This window comes from Hemiscyllium ocellatum, chromosome 4 (genome assembly GCF_020745735.1).
Source record: "Hemiscyllium ocellatum isolate sHemOce1 chromosome 4, sHemOce1.pat.X.cur, whole genome shotgun sequence".
Lineage (NCBI taxonomy): Eukaryota > Metazoa > Chordata > Chondrichthyes > Orectolobiformes > Hemiscylliidae > Hemiscyllium > Hemiscyllium ocellatum.
In genome coordinates, this window is record NC_083404.1 from 3,998,455 (window position 1) to 4,019,558 (window position 21,104).

The 21,104-nt window shown below is 42.0% G+C and overlaps 1 protein-coding gene across 2 annotated transcripts in view; it reads left to right on the plus strand.

The window, feature by feature from the left end:
• Positions 1 to 21,104, plus strand: part of LOC132815267 (sodium/potassium-transporting ATPase subunit beta-1-interacting protein 3-like) — a 450,311-nt gene that overhangs the window by 214,499 nt on the left and 214,708 nt on the right. For both annotated transcript variants that reach the window (XM_060824089.1, XM_060824087.1), the window contains exon 2: positions 13,715 to 13,852. In XM_060824089.1, coding sequence (XP_060680072.1) covers positions 13,715 to 13,852 — 138 coding nt within the window. The remainder of the gene's footprint in view (positions 1 to 13,714; positions 13,853 to 21,104) is intronic.

The window sequence follows — 21,104 nt, forward strand, 5'->3', positions numbered from 1 at the left end:
GTTTTGTCCTGTGTGTGTTCAGGCAGATACAAAGTGCATTAGGGTAATAATTTCCCATACAGTTTCTACCTATTCACAATTTATTGTAAAGAGAAACGGAAGATTGCTAAAGAAACTCAGCTGGCCTTGCAGCACCTGTAGAGAAAGACACAAAGTTAACATTTTTAATACAAGATTCCAGCAGCATCTTTAGTATTAGCCGTGAATATATGAACCACATGAATATACAGCTAGCTCTAATGGCACTTTAACCTAAACTTGATGTGAAAGAATCAGACAACATTTTGGGAAGACTATGTGAAGCCGCCTCCATTAAGTTTCAAAATGAAACTTGCTGAGAAGGCTTGCAGAGATAGAAACCCTCACAACATTTAAGAAATATTCAAATGTGCACCTGTGATGCCAAGGCATACATGGTTATGATAAGACATAAGGCAGTGATTAAAATAGTCAAGTGGCTGGTTTTGACTGGCACAGACCTGAGGGGCTGAAATGCCTTTTTCTGTGCTGTAGATCTCGATGACGATGACTTAGAGTCATGTAGTCATAGAGATGTACAGTATGGAAACAGACCCTTCGGTCCATCCCGTCCATGCTGACTAGCTATCCCAAACCAATCTAGTCCCACCTGCCAGCACCCGGCTCATATCCCTCCAAAACACTTCCTATTCATATACCCATTTTAAATGCTGTAATTGTACCAGCCTCCACTACTTCCTTTGGCAGCTCGTTCCATACATGTACCACCCTTTGCGTGAAAAAGTTGCCCTTAGGTCTCTTTTAAATCTTTCCCCTCTCACCTTAAACCTATGCCCTCTAGTACTGGACTCTCCCACCCCAGTGAAAAGACCTTGTCTATTTACCCTATCTATGCTACTCATCATTTTGCAAACCTCTGTAAGGTCACCCCTCAGCCTCCGACGCTCCCGGGAATACAGCCCCAGCCTGTTTAGCCTCTCCCTGTAGCTCAAACCCTCCAATCCTGGCAACATCCTTGTAAATCTTTTCTGAACTCTTTCAAGTTTCACAACATCTTATCAATATGAAGGAGACCAGAATTGCCTGCAATCTTCCAACAGTGGCCCAACCAATGTCCTGTACAGCAGCAACATGCCCTCCCAACTCCTATACTCAGTACTCAACTAATAAAGGAAAGCATATCAAACGCCTTCTTCACTATCTGATGGTTGGATTAGGAGGAGTAAAGATTCTCACCTCAACTCCACAGTAACATCTAGGTTTTTAACTGCACAGCATTCTGGATTCAGTCTCTTACCCACAATGCTCTCTTGGCTGCCTGCTCTTTGATCCTAACATTCCCCACCCCAAACAGGCAAGTGCTTCACCAACAAGGAGTTAACATCTCATTCTCGGAGTGAAAATCAGTCCTACTTTTAACTGATCGGAATGTAATCTGAATTTTTACTGTTGGTCAATTCATCTTTGCTATAAGTTGGTGGCTCAGTGGTTGGCACTGCTGTCTAACAGCACCAGGGACCCAGGTTTGATTCCAACCTCGGGTGACTAATTGTGTGGAGTATGCACGTTCTCCCCATGTCTGCGTGGGTTTCATCTGGGTGCTCCGGTTTCCTCCCACCATCCAAAGATGTGCAGGTCAGGTGAATTGGCCATGGTAAATTGCTCATCGTCTTCAGGGATGTGTAGGTTAGGTGTCTTAGTCAGGGGAAATGAGAGTGATAGGGGTATGAATCTGGGTTGGTTATTCCTCAGAGGGTCAATGTGAACTTATTGGGCTGAATGGCCTGTTCCCATACAGTAGGGATTCTAACTCTAACATGATCAATCTCCTCCTTCAAATATTTAGTACAAGCTAGTCACTCATACTGTCCTCAGATTATGAGGGGCGTGGGCAGTGTGGATAGAAAGCAGCAGTTTCCTTTAGTCGACAGGTCAGTGAGTATGGGGCATAACTTTAGTGGAATGCAGGGGTTCAGAGGGGATTTGAGGAAAACATCGTTCACCCTGAGGGGGTCTGCAATGTGCTGCCTGGGACAGTAGTTAAGGGGGGAACCTCACAATCTTTAAAGAGTACTTGGACAAACACTTGAAGTATCATAACGTTCAAAGCTATAAGCCCAGTGCAGGAAAGTGGGACTAGTGTAAGAGGAAGAATATTTTTGGCATGCAGACTTGATTCTATGATTACTTAACCCTCGAAATGCTACTTTCTGAGTTAGTAGCTCCCTGTTAAATTGAAATTAACATAAACAATTCAGAAAAATGTGCTGCTAAATACATCTTTTAAATAAATGTCCAAGGTTATAGCAATCAGATATGGCAGAATCTGACAAAGACTTCCAGAACAGACTTTTCCAGTGTTTGTAACATTTCCTGAAGTGTAGCTGTGCTGTATTTTAAACATTCATGCTGCATAAACCTCAATTAGTCATTGAAAGCTAACTCAGAATAGGATCTTGATTTGGTTTCTTGTTTTGTCAAAAATGAACTTAATGACATCTGGATGGGGTATATATTTGGTTCTGGATTCATGCATGAGAACAATTTAACATTGTACAATTCAAGAGTGCTAACCAATGCAGTTGTGATTGCTGTTTGAATCCAGGGTCACCATAGCTATTTATTTTTAAGCATTTATGTTTGTAACTGTGGCTTTGGAAGAATTGGAACTGATGAAGTTTTCTGTACTGAATATAAAATGTTGTGCATTGTAAATCACTCTCTGTAATGACACACATATTTCAAAATGTGTAGCCTTGTTTCCATCTTAGAGTGAGGAATGTAGGACAATTCCATTAGAGTTAACCTTAGGGATAATGGGACAGCTCATCCATCATAGCACTGCATGGCATTGGACTACATGACGTACACATGTGTGCACATAAATAAAAGCACATGCAATTTTAAAGCATTATTTTATATCCTGTTCTCATTGGCATCAATAGTTTAGTTTTCCTGCTGGGTTCTCATTTATTTACTTAAGTTTCTATTGGATACCCTGGGGATTGAGAGATCTTTGTCATGTCTATAAATTTGTACTAATGCTCATGATTAATTTTCAGACCATTTGCTGTTTGGTACATTCAGTCTCATTGTTGGGCTAAATTGACCAGTGCTTATTGTTTAATTTTATTCCATTACTCCCCTCTTAAAGGTAGTCACTGATGATTAGGTACAGCCTTGTGGGGGCCAGAAATATGTTTGCACCTTATTTAATTACCATTCTGCACATGCAGGTTTAATCAGCGAGTGTTGGCAGGGAATTGAGTGCAGTAAACGTGAAACTTGAACTCAATCGAGTCCTCACCAAAAGTCACCCAATGAGCCAAGTTACTAACTGATTAGACAGCTTATCTAATACCCAGTACTGGATAAGCAGAAATTTTCTCCCAACGAATACTGTGAAGACAATGCTTTTGGTCATATTCCGAACTCTGCTCCATAACTATTGACTTTTCCTCACCAAAAATCTGATCATCAGCCAGACTGTGTGCAACTGTGATTTCAGGTTTGACTCTAAGATGACCTTCTGACCATATATTTGTGCCATTACTCAGACCTTCTACTTCCACCACTGTAACATCGTCTGACTTCTGTCCTGTTGAAGGTCATCGAAAATCCTCATTAATGCCTTTGTTCTCTTTCAGCCTTCACCCTTCCAATGCATTGCTGGGTGGTCACCTGCATTTTACCTTCTGCAAACCTGAAGACACCCAAATCATTGGTGTTCATGTCTTTACACCAAGTCTCATTCATTTGTTGTTCCTATTGTCGATTGATCTACATTGGTTTCTAGCCAGGCAACATCTTCATTTTAAAATTGTATCCTTGTTTCCAAATCCCTCCTGGGCTAGGCCCTTCCTAACGCTAGAGTTTCCAACAAACTCACAATCCTCCACACAACTGCATATCTCAATGCACAATGTTACAACCAGGTGGGGAGGGGTGAATCAGTCATTTCTTTTTAACCCCTTCAGTCAGTCTGTCACAAACAGCTTTTCAAATTCTTTCCAGAACGCAGCTTCAAATAAAAGTATTTGTCAGAATTAAGGAACATTTGCATAACTTTCTTGATTGAAAGAAAAAGGGATTTTATTAGTTACAAACCCCAAGAAAAAGAATAAAACACATCAAACACATAGGCACAGGTACAAACACCGGTGTAAAGTTTAAACGGGACAGACTCTCTAAAACTATAGGAAGATAATAAATGTGCAAAAAAACTCCTTTGAGGCCTTAAGGTATTAGATTTTAACCCAAGACCATAATTGTTTGATGAATATCTCATGAAGGGTAAAAAATGAGGTCTGCAGATGCTGGAGATCACAGTTGAAAATGTGTTGCTGGTTAAAGCACAGCAGGTCAGGCAGCATCCAAGAAATAGGATGAAGTCAGCAATGGCAAAATCTGTCAATATTCCTGGATTCTCAGTCGATGGTAGTTCCCCAATTTGCTTTATCACTGGCGGTTGTTTTTCGAGAGGCTGAGAGACTAAGACTTCTGTTTCTCTTCCACAAATCCATTTTCGTCCTCTGTTCTGACCAAAAACTCTCTTCCTAAAAATACAGTTCATCCGTATTCCCGTGTCTGGCATCACTGTCTTCTCAAGCTGCAGCATGTTCAGATGGCCTTGTCCCAATATGTGAAACTTACACAAAGCTGTGAAATGGAAAGGATTCTTCACAAAATCAAAAAAAAACCAAGAGAGCTGCAGTTGCTGTGAATCAGAAACAAAAACAAAAGTTGCTGGAAAAGCTCAGCAGGTCTGCCAGGATCTGTGAAGAGAAATCAGAGTTAACATTTCAGCTCGAGTGAGAATAGCCTTCTCAGACCTGATAAGCTTTTCCATCGATTTCTGATTTTGTAAATGATTCTTTACGCCTGACTGAGTTTTGGTGCCTTTTGATTAAATGTTTATTTTGTCTCAGATTGTCTTTGTTTATCACACATTGGCTTCATGACTTTCACTTCCCTTTTCAAATCGTTTGGTGCCTGAAGATGTCAGGTGTTAAAATTAGATGATGGAATTGGAAAATTTAATAATCAGCATGATGTTGAGTTGTTACTGATAGCAGTTGAACAGGCCCTAAACTCCGGAATCCCCCCCTCCATTTCTCTGACTCCTTAAATCTCACTTTTGTTTTTTTAAGTCACTCCTAAAATTGTAAGGGTTTGGTCAAGTTAATGGTCATCTCACCTGATGGGCTAGAATTTACCATGGACTTTGTGACACCAAATTCGGGACCCAAAGGGAATCCCTGGTCTGCACTTGCCTTACGCAGACAATCAGCATAACATACCAGATTGTAGCCTACCAACTAGTCTTGTCCAAACTTGTCATCCATTTTAAGGATGGTGGTGATTCCCACCAATCAGATGCTCAACAGTTCTTTAATCTCTACAGACCCATTAGAATAGGTTGTCACTGTTGAACCGCCTGGGAACCCTCCATCCACAAGGGATGAACTCAGATTTCTCCAGTTTCCTCATTTCCCCTCCCCCCACCTTGTCTCAGTCGATTCCCTTGAACTCAGCAAGGGATTCCCTTGAACTGCCTTCCTAACCTGCAATCTTCTTCCTGGCCTCTCCGCCCCCACCCCACTCCGGCCTATCACCCTCACCTTGACCTCCTTCCACCTATCACATCTCCATCGCCCCTCCCCCAAGTCCCTCCTCCCTACCTTTTATCTTAGCCTGCTGGACACACTTTCCTCATTCCTGATGAAGGGCTTGTGCCCGAAATGTCGAACTTCCTGTTCCTTGGATGCTGCCTGACCTGCTGCGCTTTAACCAGCAACACATTTTCAGCTTTGTCACTGTTGAAGCAAGCAGGAGATTGTGAGGCTTTAGGCTAAAGAACTGAATCTCTCTGAGGCATTTTCCAACCTATTTGACCCCCTCCCTGTGGAGCAGGCAGCTGGTTCTATTGTCAGCCTGCCTTAGGAAACATTCCCAGTAGTCAGCATGCATTCAGAAAATGGTGGCAATTTTCCCAGCTGTTTCCTTTCCAAGCCTGCACCCACAGAGCTAGGACATTTCTGCCCAAAAACCTGTTGCTTTATGATGCTGTTGTGAGATGTCTTAGGGTGCTTATTATATCGTAGGTACTGCTTGAACCTAGGTTGATGTTGTTCTTTGGTAGACTTGATTGTAAAAGGAGAATTGGTTATTTTTCTTTTCAGCTGTGCTGTTCACTCTAACTTTGATCTTGAGATCAACAAATCTCTGCCTATCACAGTGATGAGTTGCCCTTTATGGTTAGTAGCACAGCACCAACTGTGTTATGAGAAATCAGGTTGAAGGGTGAAGAAAGCTCCAATAGACCATTCCAATCATGTCTTCCACCATTGTCCATTGACATGATGAACATCTTTTCGGGAGGAGTCATTGGGTTGATCACAGAAGGCTCCTGGCTCATGTCATTACGCTGCTGTCTACCTTGAGAAACTGTGTCATAAAAGTGTGGTGCATCATCAGGCTTATGGCTAAAATGCCGACTCTCCTGCTCCCCAGATACTGCCTGACCAGCAGCACACTCTCGATTCTGACTCTCCAGCATCTGCAGCCGTCACTTTCCCCTGAGGAATCTGTGGCCAATTATTGCGTGAGGTGAAGTTCTCAGTATTCCTCACCCTTTACAAAATACACAAGTTACAGAGGAACCTCGATTAGCTGGCGTTCAATTACCCGAATATCGGATTATTCAGGAAGATCGCAATGTCCCAGTGCTTGGCTCAATTGTGTTATCCGTCATTTGATTATCCGGAATTCGATTAACCGGGCAAAATAGTGCCCGCCCGTGTCCTTCGGATAATCGCTGTTCCTCTGTATACTCGCTCAATCTTGAATGGATGTGGTGAGGGTCATGTATATTTATTGTTAAAAAGGGCTGTAAGATTCTGTAATGCTCAAGCTAATCCCTTACAGACTGTATTAAGATGGAATATTTATTTGTATCTGGTGTTACGGTGAGATGGTAAGGCATGAAGTGGTGTCTGAGCTGCGAAATGATGGCCAAGTGTGTGGGACTGGGGCTGTTGCAGCTGAGTAAACGAGTAATGATTCCAGCTGGGACTCCTCTGGTTCTGTGATGGATGGTCTCATGTCTGACATTTTCAGGCATGGATATATCATGTCACATGATCGCAAAACCAGGGTAAAGTCTGGCACATCAGGCGGAAATCAGTGATGCTGCAAATTGTATCCAAAATTGTGCACATTGCAAAATGTTTTTTGTCCCCAGGATCTCGCTCAAACTGATGGAGCATATTACAAAAATACAAACATTGCCGTGTACCAGCACAGATATTTCAATGTGCTTCTTTTCAAAAGAAAGTGCATAATTTTGAATTATAAATATTGCTTCATACTTGTAATCTTGTTCAATTAGGACAGCTGAAAGATTTTTAAATTGTTTCCATTTTCTGAATTACAATAACGATGACCAAATAGTAATCCGAATTTAAATGACTGAAATTCAATACTGAAACCAATATACAACCATTTGGGGTACAGCCGAAGGTCTCCTGGCCTGTTGAAGAAATTACATTTGTAAGATTTTAAAATATACTGTAAAAATAGCACTGTTGTTCTCGAAAGAGCTACAGAATTTCCAAAACTTCCTGAAGGTCTGCAAATGAATGAAGATGAATGAACTACTGAAGATGTTTATTCACATGGAGGACTCATTCCCTAGGCAGGACCTCCCGAAGATCATCATTTAACAACTGCACCTAAAGAGGGAGTGAGCAGAGCCTCTTTCGCTAATGAGCTGAATCGATTAGCAGATAATTGTGAATATGGCTCCTGAAAGATGACCTGATTAGAGATTGAATTGCGGCCAGGGGATTGGACGGAAAATTATCCGACATTTTACAACCAAGGGAAGATTTAACACCAACAGAAGTAGTGTCATTAGCAAGGCAGGCTACGGTGAGAAAATGCAAAGGAGATCTTTTTTAAGAAAGAAAACCCTGAAAAGAACAATCACAACAAACAATAAAGAAAAACAAAGAGATCAAAGCAAAGTCTAGGAACAAGGGATGATTTGGAGATACTGGTATTGGACTGGGGTGGACAAAGTTAAAAATCACACAACACCAGGTTATAGTCCAATTGGTTTAATTTAGTGTGCTTCCAATTAAACCTGTTGGACTATAACCTGGTGTTGTGTGATTTTTAACTTTGAAACAATGGAGAGAGAGATAAAAAGGAAAACTCTCCCCCTCAGTAGGAAACACCAACAGCGGTAATGAATACACTGACTGTTCAGAGTTCAGTCTCCCTCTTTAACACAAAATGGAGAGTCCTTCACACACTGACCCAGCTCCCTTAGAGGCAGCTCTCAGAATGAACAGAACCCCTGACGCTCCCATTTTTTTTTCGTTTTCTTACCCCACACTACCACCTAACCGTTGGATTGCTTATTTTTCCCCAACACAAGGAAAGGAATCATAGCATTCTAACAAATGAAAGACTCAACAAACAATCAAGGTATTTTCAATGTATAATTTCAGTTACATCACACTGTAAACTTTTGCTATAAATTCTGTGCCTTACAATTGTGTTCTCCACAACCACCTGATGAAGGAGCGTCGCTCCGAAAGCTAGTGCTTCCAATTAAACCTGTTGGACTATAACCTGGTGTTGTGCGATTTTTAACTTTGTACACCCCAGTCCAACACCGGCACCTCCTAATCATGACAAGGAAAGGAGATTTTATTTGAGGTAGCAGGGAGTGAGCCAATTAAGGCAGAATGATTTCTGGTGCACAGACATTAAAGCTGTACTTGGGTTGAGAGTGGGAAGGGTGGTGGCAGCTATGATGGTGTTTTTCACCTTGGTGAGGAACGGCTACATCATTCTGGAGATTGTTCTGACAACAATACAGTGTGTGACTCCATGAAGGTTCCAGGACAGTTGAAAGCTGTTTGCCCCAGCAAGAATGGACAAACTCAAAAACACGAAGGAAAAAAAAGGAAGCAGCACAAGTAACGTTCATGAGACTGAAGAAACTGGAGGGAATGAAATGTCATTCTTGGGAGAAATGAAAGAATCCCGGGGAAATTGTTAGACAATTGAAATTAAAGTGAGTGAGGATAAAACAAGCTTCAAGTCAGACAGTGGGGTCAGTGTCTTCTGACTGGAACAAGACTTCCTCCAGCTGTTTGACTCCAGGGAACAGGAGATTTTGTTTAAAGAAATGTTGACTGTAATGTTGGAGTTTAAAGGATGAGAAACCACAAAAACCCTTTAATATGATTGAAACATCCACAGGATCATGAAGTATAGGAGCTGAATTTGGCCATTCTGCCCATCAAGTCTGCTGCACCATTTGATCATGGCTCACATGTTCCTCAAACCCATTCTCCTGCCTTCTCCCCATAACCCTTGATCCAGCGCAGATTCCCAGCCTCATCATGGACTCCCAGCTTCTGTGTGGACTCCCGGCCTTGAGATTCTCAATTTGAAACCTGGCGTGGTCGGGAGGTGAGGCCTGGGATCATCTGGAGGTGAGGCCTGGGGTCATCTGGAGGTGAGCATGTGTGGCCTGGAGGTGAGGCCTGGGGTCATCTGGAGGTGAGCATGTGTGGCCTGGAGGTGAGGCCTGCTGTAGTCTGGAGGTGTGCCTGGCATGATTGGAGATGACGCCCCACGTGGACTCATGTTCGGTCTTCTCTGCTTGGGAGGACTGTAATTCTGAGCAATTCATTTCTTTATTTTTTGAATTTATTCCCTTTCGTATCTAAGATGGTTTGAAGGTCTGAAATTTCTTTACTTTTCTAATTTATTCCTAACAATCTGAAACCTAAGATGGTACTGTAAGCAGTGACTTTGTAAACTTTTCACTGTACTCACGTGAGTGCATGGGACAATAAAGCTCATTCTAATTCTAATCCCCTTACTAATCAAGACCCTATCTATCTCTGTCTTGGCCTGCACAGCTCTCCGCAACAATAAGTTCCACAGATTCCCCACCCTCTGGCTGAAAAAAATCCTCCTCATCTCAGTTCTAAAGGGTCATTCCTCAGGAGTTCATGACTCATCCGAAAAGCTTCGAATTTTTTTAGTCAGGTTAACAAATTGGATAGCCAGGGAGAAAGAAAGATAGATTCAGAGCAGAATTCTCAGATCTGTTCAGTAGCTCAACAAATTGAAGAAGTACTCATCCCATCAGACAGAGATAGGTGCCATTCCTGCGTGATACTCACTCAAAGGAAAACTTCACGCACGTTTTTAAGAAAAGGGTGGAGCACAACATTGAAGCAATGCTACATCAAGGAGTGATCTCAGGAAGGACAAAGCCAATGGCCCAATATGAGTTAGTGTTGGCTTCACCCAACAGGAAACAGTGAAGATGGAAATCCACCCTCTGCCATCTCTGGTCAAGAGTCTGGTGAAGCTAGCAAAAAACACAATTGTTACTTGACATTAATTTTGGCAACTGCCTGTCAACAAAGAATTAAAGTTATCGTCGATGCTCATCACACTGGGTGATATTGTCCACCTTTCAACATGGTATCAGCTCCAGGAATGTTTCAAAGGGCATTAGAGAAGGACTGGAAGGGGTTATCTGTCATTTGGATGAATTGCTAATTCATGGTCAAACCAAGTCCTGAACATGGTGAAGACTCAGCACCTTTGAAACCCTTCCAAAAAGCAGGACATAGAACAAACTGTGAGTTCTTACAACATACCGTGAAATTCTTGTGACATTGAGTGTACACATCAAACAGCAGGCTGCTCCATCAAACAGTCATGCAAAATTTCCCATCACCCCACCATGTCTTTGAATTGCAGAGGTTCATGGGAATATTCAGCCAAAAGTTGGGAAATCCTCTGCCAAATCTGGCATCAGTGAACAAACTTCTGTGATGATTGCTCTCACAGCACCAAGTTACATGATATTCCCATGGAAATCAACAAATGCCTTTTGAGAGAATCAAGACTATGTTTCCTAGAAAGACCAATTCATGGTGACCTGCAATTACCAACAGATACTGCATCAGTTGTACTGTGACATACTCTTTCAAATCCAACCCAAGACAGAAAATATAGCCCAGTCTGCTGTACATCCAGAAACTTGAAGTAGCACAGTGGCTCAGTGGTTAGCGCTGCTACCTCACAGTACCAGGGACCCAGGTTTAATTCCAGCCTCAGGTGACAGTGCAACCTCCACATAGACATTCTCCCCGTGTCTGCGTGGGTTGCCTCCCATAATCCAAAGATGTGCAGGTTAGGGTGGATTGGCTGTGTTAAATTGCCCATAGTGTTAGGTGCATTAGTCAGGGGTAAATATAGGGTAGGAAGGTGGGTTACTCTTCGGAGGGTCAGCATGGACTTGTTGGGCCAAATAGCCTGTTCCCACACCATAGGGAATCTAATCTAAAAATAAAACTTGACTGAAACAGAGCAAAAGTTTTCTGCAGTCAGGAAAAAGCACTAGTACCAGCGTGGGCAAACAAAAAAAAAGTTAGATTATGGATTGGGGTCAAAGATTACAATGGAAATAGACCATAAACCATTGGTAATATTCTTAACTGCCAAGGACTGGCAAAGATGCTGTAATGGGTATAATGTTTGATGAAGTATGATGCTCCAACAGTATATGATAGAAAAAAAAAGTCAAACAGCAACAGACAGATTGGAATCTGGTCATTCAACAGGAATGTGTGACAGATCCAGGAATTCTATTGAGGAATTGGAGCTTATAGTTTGGAGGGACATGCAGAATATTGTGAAGAATGTGTTGAGTCAGGACGTTGTACAGAGGATATGGAGTGTGTCTTTGATGAAGCAAATGTCTTGAGGCACTTAAGAGCATTATCAGTAACCATTTTTCTTTTTACAGCTCAGTATCAAATGTATCAGGATACATGATCAAAAGCTTAGTAAAGATCAAAGCTTAGCAGCTTCCAAAGAAGAGAGAGGTGAAGAGACTTGCGGTCTGAATTCCAGAATGTTAGGGCTTAGCAGCCATTAATGGTGAAGTAATTAAAATTAGTTTTTAAAAAATTCATTCATGGGATGAGGGCACAGCTAGCCAGGCAGCATTTATTGCTTATACCTACTGGGTAAGGGTCAACCACACTGCTGTGGGTCTGTAGGCCAGACCAGGTAAGGATGGCAGTTTCCTTCCCTAAAGGACATTAGTGTAACAGATGGATTTTTCCGACAATCAATAATGGATTCCTGGTCATCATTAGACTCTTAATTCAAGATATTTATTAAATTCAAATTCCACCATCTGGGATTCAAACCCAACTCCCCAGAACATACCCTCGGTCTGTGGATTACAGTCCAGCAATGATACCACTTGGCCATTGCCTTCCCCCTTGAGATCCCACAATTCATGATGCATAGAGAGTTTGAAGTTGTGCAAGGCTGTAGGAAGTTGGCAAAATATGAGGCCACGATAGAATTTAAAAACTTTTATAATAATAATTCGTCAATTTGCAAGCTAATTTATTTTGCTACGATAGTGGTTAAAAAATAGACATTAATATTCAACTTGCAACATCTGGTTGTTATTTCTTGGTCTAAAATGATTTTAGAAACGGAAAAATACTGAACTAAAACGGATACAGTATCACCTGACCACAGAGTGAGGTAAGTACAGGAAACCAATGTGAAACAAACAAAATGATCTAAACTGAAATTACCGTTTTAGTCAGAATCATTGAAAACCAAACAATTGAGTCAGGCATCAAAATGCAATATTTTAGTTAACATTTATAAGACCATAAGACATAGGAGCAGAAGTGAGACCATTCAGCCATTGAGTTTGTTCCGCCATTCAATCATGGCTGATAAGTTTTTCAACCCCATTCTTCCACTTTCTTCCTGTAACCTTTGATCCCCTTGATACTCAAGAACCTATCTGTCTCAGTCTTAAGTATACTCAGTGACCTGACCCCCACAGCCTTCTGAGGCAAGGAATTCCATAGATTCCCCACTCTCTGCCTGAAGAAGTTTCTCCTTATCTCCATTCTAAAAGGTCTTCCCTTTGCTCTAAGGCTGTGCCCTCAGGTTCTAGTCTCTCTTACCACTGGAAACATCTTCCCAACATCCACTCTCTCCAGGCCATTTAGTATTCAATTAGATCACCCATCATCCTTCTAAACTCCATTGAATATAGACCCAGATTCCTTAAATATTCCTCATATGTTAGGCTGTTCATTCCCGGGACCATTCTCGTGAGTCTCCTCTAAACACGCTCCTGGGCCAGTACATCCTTGCTGAGATATGAATCCCAATACTGCGCACAATATTCCAAATGTGGCCTGACCAGAGCCTTATATGTTAATGTTATATTTTGGGAGATGAATGGCTTACATGCAGAGTTGCCTAGCTTTGAAAGGTATTGAGGCCAGACCCAGACTCAGGAATGCAGATTGAACCATGTTTCAAGAAATCCCTTGGTGTATCAACAAAGAGAAGGAATAGTGGATTCATAACAACAGGTCCTGGAAGGTTCTGTCTTTGTGTTTTTTTCTTTATCATTGTCCCTGCGTTGACTCCAGTTTTGCTAGGACCTCTTAATGTCACATGTGGTAAAATGCTACCGTGATGTCAAGGGCAGTCACCTCACCATTTGACGTCCTGTCACCTTTCAACTTACTTTAAAATGTCAGTGCCATTGTGAGGATGTGTGAACTGTATTTGTAAATGCATTGAATACATGAATGACTCCACTTCCAACTTCTAAACGGTATTTTCTTGGCTTTTTCTCCAGCTGGCAGCATTGGAGAGACAGATCTTTGATTTCCTGGGTTACCAGTGGGCTCCCATTTTGGCGAACTTCCTTCATATAATCGTGGTCATTTTGGGCCTGTTTGGGACAATTCAGTACAGGCCGCGCTACATTGTGGTGGTAAGTTACACATGTGCACATTCCAAAATAAAATACCGGATTGATTTTCTAGTAAACAGTGCAACTATGAAGAGAGCAATGACATCAAAATGGTTGTTTGTATTTTGTTCATAAATGATGGAGTACCTCTACTCTGTTGTGTCCCTAAACACTTCACAGGCTGGATATTATTTAAGCTGAAAATGTGTTGCTGGTTAAAGCGCAGCAGGTCAGGCAGCATCCAAGGAACAGGAAATTCGACGTTTCAGGCATAAGCCCTTCATCAGGAATCCTGATGAAGGGCATATGCCCAAAACGTCAAATTTCCTGTAATTCCTGATGAAGGGCTTATACCCGAAACGTCGAATTTCCTGTTCCTTGGATGCTGCCTGACCTGCTGCGCTTTAACCAGCAACACATTTTCAGCTCTGATCTCCAGCATCTGCAGACCTCACTTTTTACTCTTGGATATTATTTAACCCACCTGGGGGCAAATCTTTGGATAGAGGTTGGGGGTGGACACATAAAATGGATCACATGGCTAACCCAACTCTCCTCATCCAACTTTGAGCTCCCTCCTATAACACACTTGGTTTGGGGTGTGCTGAACTCAGCTGTCTGCTCTCATATTAACTTAAATAACTAAAGGGCAGTTACATTTGTTAGCGGAAGAGAGTAGGCCACTTTTGAAGACCTACATGAAAAAAGGCAAGATGGAACTTGCTACCTGACTGTAGAGCCCAGCACCAATCCTCCACCAGTTCCCTCATCCAGCTCCCCCACCCATGTACCTGTAGGCTATAGAGGCCACACTGTTGAGTGCATTTGAGAGACATAGGTTCTTCATTACTCAGGGGACTAGAATTAGCATTAGGTTTGTTATCACATGTGCTTTCATGAGTGCAGTGAAAGGTTTACAAAGTAGCTGCTTATGGCACCATCTTAGGTACAGAAGGTACCAGAATTGGTGGGAGCTCACAAGGTCTGGGCTTTCCCCAGAGTCAGGGACAGAAATCTCACTGTGGAAAAGGCCTGCAAAGATCAGAAAAATCAAAGAACTGTGGATGCTGGAAATCTGAAACAAAGTCAGAAATTGCTGGAGAAACTCAGCAGGTCTTGCAGAATCTGTAGAGAGAGAAAACAGAATAAATGTTTTGAATCCAGTGACCCCTTTTGGAACAGGTCAGAAATTAATTTCTGATGAAGGGTCACTGGACCTGAAATGTTAACTCTTCTCTCCACAGATGCTGACAGACCTGCTGAGTTTCTCCAGCAAGGATCAGGTCAACTTCCTGCTGATTTCCTTACCGACGGGTGAGCAATCTCCCCCAGCCTGAGTACCTCACAACCTGAGACCCAGCATACACAGTACAGCCACAGTATACAGATATCAGGCCTATCTCAGCAAATAGCTTGACATTTTGGTGTGGGATTTGTCGATGGTCACTCAGTGGATTTTGTTTTGTCTTTGATGTGAAGCAGACGGTCTGTATCTGTCTCTGCGCTGCCCTACTGCGATCAGTAATCTGAGGAGTTGCAGATATGAACCATAGCCCTCCAATGACATGGTAAATGGGTTTCTGTGCCAACACAATGAAACGCTCCACTATTGGCAATTACCAACTCAAATCAGGATATGCAAGAAAATATGTGCTGTTGTGCCATGAATTGTCAGTGACTGGTTAATGAAGGTAAAAGTCACATGAAATTGTTTAGTGTAATTCTTTTTTATTCTGGAACCAACAGAAGACTTAGCTATAGGCCCAAGTTGTAAAGCAAAGTCATGGTTAGAGCATTTCACTCCCCTATTAACTCATTTCTTGAGACCATATGACACTGGAGCAGAGTACCTCATTTATCTCATCGAGTTTACTCTGTCATTCAGTGAGATCATGGCTGATCTGGCAATCTTCACCTGCACGTTCCAGCCTTTTCCTCATAACCCTCGATTCCCTTACTGGCTAAAAAAAGTCTGTCTATCTCAGCCTTGAATATACTTGATGACCCATCCCCGACAGCCCTCTGTGGTGTAGAATTCCACATGTTCACTCCTCTCTGAGAGAGGAAATTCATCCTCATCTCTGTCCTATCTGCACGACCCCTTGCTCTGAGATACTGTCCTCTGGTCCTAGTCTCTTCCACGAGGGGAATCAATTTCTCCACATCTCCCCTGTCAATTCCCCCAAGAATCTGGTATTTTCAATGAGGTCTCCTCTTATTCCTCTGATCTCCAGTGAGTACAGGCTCAACCTATGCACAGCAGGCCAGGCAGCATCTCAGGAATAGAGAATTCGACGTTTCCAGCATAAGCCCTTCATCCTGATGAAGGGCTTATGCTCAAAACGTCGAATTCTCTATTCCTGAGATGCTGCCTGGCCTGCTGTGCTTTGACCAGCAACACATTTTCAGCTGTGATCTCCAGCATCTGCAGACCTCATTTTTTACTCTACAGGCTCAACCTATCCCAACCTCTGCTCAGAAGAAAATATCTCTTCTGCCAAAGTGCGTAACTTCACATTTTCCCACATTACATTCTATCTGCCAAGATTTTGCCCACCAACCTAGCCCGTCTGTAATCCTCTCTAGGCTCTTTGTGTCATCCTCACCACTTGCCTTCTCACCAATGTTTTCAGCCATCTACAAACTTGTTGTTAGATTCAGATTTAATTTCAGTGTCACATGTACTCTAGTACAGAAGGACAATGGGAAGTGTATAATATCACCACATATGCTGCCAGCTGAGTTATAAATGTACCGAGGTATAAAAACTTAGATACAAAGTAATAAAAGAAACAATGTTTTAAAAGGTTAAATACCTTCATGGAATAAGTAGAAAAATAAAGAAATAAAGTAATAGTTAAGATTAAAGTCATCCAAATCATCCCATGTGGCAAATAATTCGGTATCAGCACTCTATTGTGACACTTCACTGGTTGCACACTGTCATCCTGAAAATGCCCCACTTATTCCCAACTCTGTCATCTACTAGTTAGTCAGTCCTCTGTTCATGCTAATGTGATGGGCTCCTACCTCATTAAAACAGCCTGACGTGTGGTACTTTTTCAAACGCCCTTTGAAAGTTCACAAGGATACATCCACTGTGTCTCTTCAAATATCCTGTTTACCAAATCAGAGAACTCTCATTAATTCGTCAGGCATGATTTCCATTTCATGAAGCCCTGCTCACTGTTTGATTATACTGTGTATTTTTAAGTGTTCTGCAATTACATCCTTTATAATAAAGTCGGAAGTCACATGACACCAGATTATAGTTCAACAAGGTTACTTGAAATCACTGAAGATGCTACCAGACCTGCTGAGTTTCTCCAGCAATTCTGTTTTTATTATTGCATATATACTCAATCAGCCTTTGCCTCACTCAATGGATTCTCACCTATCATTGAGTGTAATCCCTTATTGACCATGTGGTGTAGAAAAACCTTTCTTATGTGGAGCTGCTCTGAGTCACTTCTGGACCACAGTTATCAACATCACACTTCATTAAGGGATTTCAGGTGCTTGAATGTTTTTAACTGGGCTGTTTTAACTTGCTTTCAGACTATTTCTCATCAGGGAAACATAAAAAAAGCATTAAGACTGTGCAGTAGTGGCAACTCTTGCAGTGCAATGGCAGTGTCCCTACCTCTCAGCCAGGTTACCCCGGTTCAAAACCCACCCCCAACATGTAATAACATCTCAGAACAAGATAATTAGGAGGAAAACTTATTCTGGAGTGAGGCTGATCAGTGAGGAATATTGTGAGAACCCTTGCCCATTATCCTTGTAAAGCTGGCAGTGAATCGTACCGTCGATGAAGAAGTTTGGAAGGCTACTTCTAACTAAACCAAGACAGTGGGTCAGTTTTAAACTAACAGCAGACCAGTTCACCAGCTTTCTACTAATAAAAGACCAGCATTACACTGATGCTGAAAGGTCCTTTTTCATATGGTGACAGGAAATAGATTTCTCCATGAAATTAATTACAGATGAATTATTGTACAGCCTTGAATGAAAAAAAAATGAAAAGGAAAATTACCATAGTTCTTTAAAGACTGCTAAACATCTCAAAGTAGGCTGCAGGCAGCTTTGTAATGTAGGAAAAGCAGTTAGTGATTTGTGTATAATAATTTGCGACAACAACAGTGTAAAAATGACCAGATAATCTGTTTTCTCTGTGTCCTTTGATATATATTGGCCTGGGATAACTCACCTGCTGCTCTTTGAATTAGTGGCATGGGATCTTTAACATCCACCTGGCTGAGCAATTTGGGCTTTGGGTTAAAATTAACACCACCTACAGTAGAGCACCCCTTTGCCAGTGCATCAGAGTGGGCACCTAGATTCTGATGTCAAAGCCTTCGGGCGGAACTGGGCCTTCATTAAGTTGAACCTTTTTATTTTAGATTAAACACAAAAAAAAACTGCAGATGCTGGAAACCTGAAACAAATTCAGAAAGTGCTGGAGAAACACAACGGCATCAGTAGAGAGAAAACAGAGTTAATGTTCTGAGTCCAGTAACCTTTTGCCAGAACTGAAATCTTCTATTATAGATACCAATGTATCTACAAATTCAGCCAAAGCTAATGGCTTAAGTTGTTGAGGCAATATGATGATTTTAGCTTGATTGAGTTTGAATATGCTAACTTCCTTGCCTGCATCCTTGTCTTGCAACTTCACTCACATTAAACTGGTCAGTATCACATCAACTTGTATTTGATTCCAGCTGATGTTACCACGATGTAAGTAAGATACATCTAGCTTGATAGATCACATTTTTTGATAGCCACATGGTGGACTCACTACCCAATTTAGGATGATGGGTTTAAAACTCTGTTAAATATGTGAAGGTGAGGGCACTTTCAGACTGAGGCGGCCTCTCTCCAAGTTCTTAGGTAGCCATGACATGTGAGTGCCAGTGTTGGACTTGGGTGGACAAAGTCAGAAGTCACATGTCACCAGGTTATAGTCCAACAGGTTTAGATGAGATTATAAGCTTTTGGAGTGCTGCACCTTCGTTACCAGACAGCTCTCCAAAAGCTTTTGATTTCAAATAAACCTGTTGGACTATAACCTGGCGATGTGTGATTTCTAATTTTGTCCAAGTTATTAGAATTTCAAATAAAAATTACATTGCAGCCATTATGGAGACTCTGGTTGGGCCCTACATAGCATATCTTGTGGCTACCACTGCACTGAAAGAAGCAGTGAGGAATTTTGGGCCTGTGTGGAGCATTAATGCCCTGGGTTTTTCTTGAGAGACCAGCTGCATGGACAGGCCCCTCCCTCCTCCTTCATTTTGTCTTCGGTGATTACACAGAATGGAGCATCATCATCGACGGTGTTGACAACAGCCTAAATGTATAACAGGATGTTGATAGACTAGGTAAATGGTCAAAACTGGGGCAGATGGATTTTAATAGAAGGAAGTGTGAGGTCACCCATTTCAAACCAAAATAGGACAGATGAGGGTATTTTTCAGAAGGCACACAGTTAAATGCAGTGAATGTCCACTGAGATTTGAGGATTCAGGTGCATTGCTCGTTAAAATATTACAAGCAGGTGCAGAAAATAGTCAGAAAGGCTAAGGGATGATGGCCTTCATATATAAAAGGCTAGAAAATAAGGATGGAGACATTATGCTGCAGTTGTACAAAACCCCAGTTAGAACATCAAACATAGAACAGTATAGCACAATACAGGCCTTTTGGCCCTTGATGTTGTGCTGACCTTTTATCCTACTTTAAGATCTGACTAAGCTATCATACCCTTCATTGTACTATCTTCCATGTGCCTATCCAAGAGTCACTTAAATGGCCCTAATATCTCTGACTCTATTACTGCTGCTGGCAGTGCATTCCAGCACCCATCACTCTGTGCAAAGAACCTACCTCTCTCCTAAACCTTTCTTCAATCACCTTAAAATTATGCTCCTTGTGACAGCCATTTCTGCCCTGGGGAAATGTCTCTGGCTGTCCACGCTATCTAATCCTCTCATCACCTTTAAAGTAAAAATCACACAACACCAGGTTATAGTCCAACAGGTTTATTTGAAATCAGAAGCTTTCAGAGTGCTGTCAGGTGATGAAAACCTTGTAATCTCAAATGAACCTGTTGGACTACAACCTGGTGTGTGACTTTTAACTTTGTCCACCCAAGTCCAACAGCGGCTTCTCCAAATCATCTCATCATCTTGTACACCTCTATCAAGTCACCTCTTACCCTTCTTCACTCCAATGAGAAAAGCTGTAGCTCCCTCAACCTTTCCTCATAAGACATGCCCTACAGTCCAGGCAGCATCCTGGTAAATCTTCTCTGCACTCTCTTTAAAGCTTTCACATCCTTCACATGAGGCAACCAGAACAGAACACAATGTTCCAAGTGTGGTCTAACCAGAGCTTTATAGAGCTGCAGCATAATCTCATGGCTCTTAACTCAATCCCTCTGTTAGTGAAAGCCAACACACTATACACCTTATTAACAGCTGTATCAACTTGAGTGGCAACTTTGAGGGATCTATGGACATGGATCCCAAGATCCCTCTGTTTCTTCACACTGCCAAAAATCCTACCTTTGACCCTGTAATCTACATTCAAATTTGGCCTTCCAAACTGAATCACTTCACACTTTTCCAGGTTGAACTCCATCAGCCCAGTTCTACATCCTGTCAATATCCCTTAGCAAACTACAACAGCCCTCCACATTATCAACAGCTCCACAAAGTTCATGTCATCGGCAAACGTACTAACCTACCCTTCCACTTTCTCATCCAAGTTATTTATAAAACTCACAAAGAGCAGAGGTTCCAGAACAGATCCCTGTGGAACACCACTGGTCACCGAGCTCCAGGCTGAATACTTTCCTCTGACCTCTGTCTTCTATGGGTCAGCCAATTCTGTATCCAGACAGCCAAATTTCCGTATCCAGACAGCCAAATTTCCCTGTATCCCATACATAGAACAGTATAGCACAGAACAGACCCTTCAGCCCACGATGTTGTGCCGACCACTAATCCTCATGTATGCGCCCTCAAATGTCTGTGACCATATGCATGTCCAGGAGTCTCTTAAATGTCCCCAATGACCCTGCCTCCACAACTGCTGCTGGCAACGCATTCCATGCTCTCACAACTCTCTGCGTAAAGAACCCGACTCTGACATCCCCTCTATACTTTCCTCCAACCAGCTTAAAATTATGACCCCTTGTGTTAGTCATTTCTGCCCTGGGAAATAGTCTCTGGCTATCGACTCTATCTATGCCTCTCATTATCTTGTG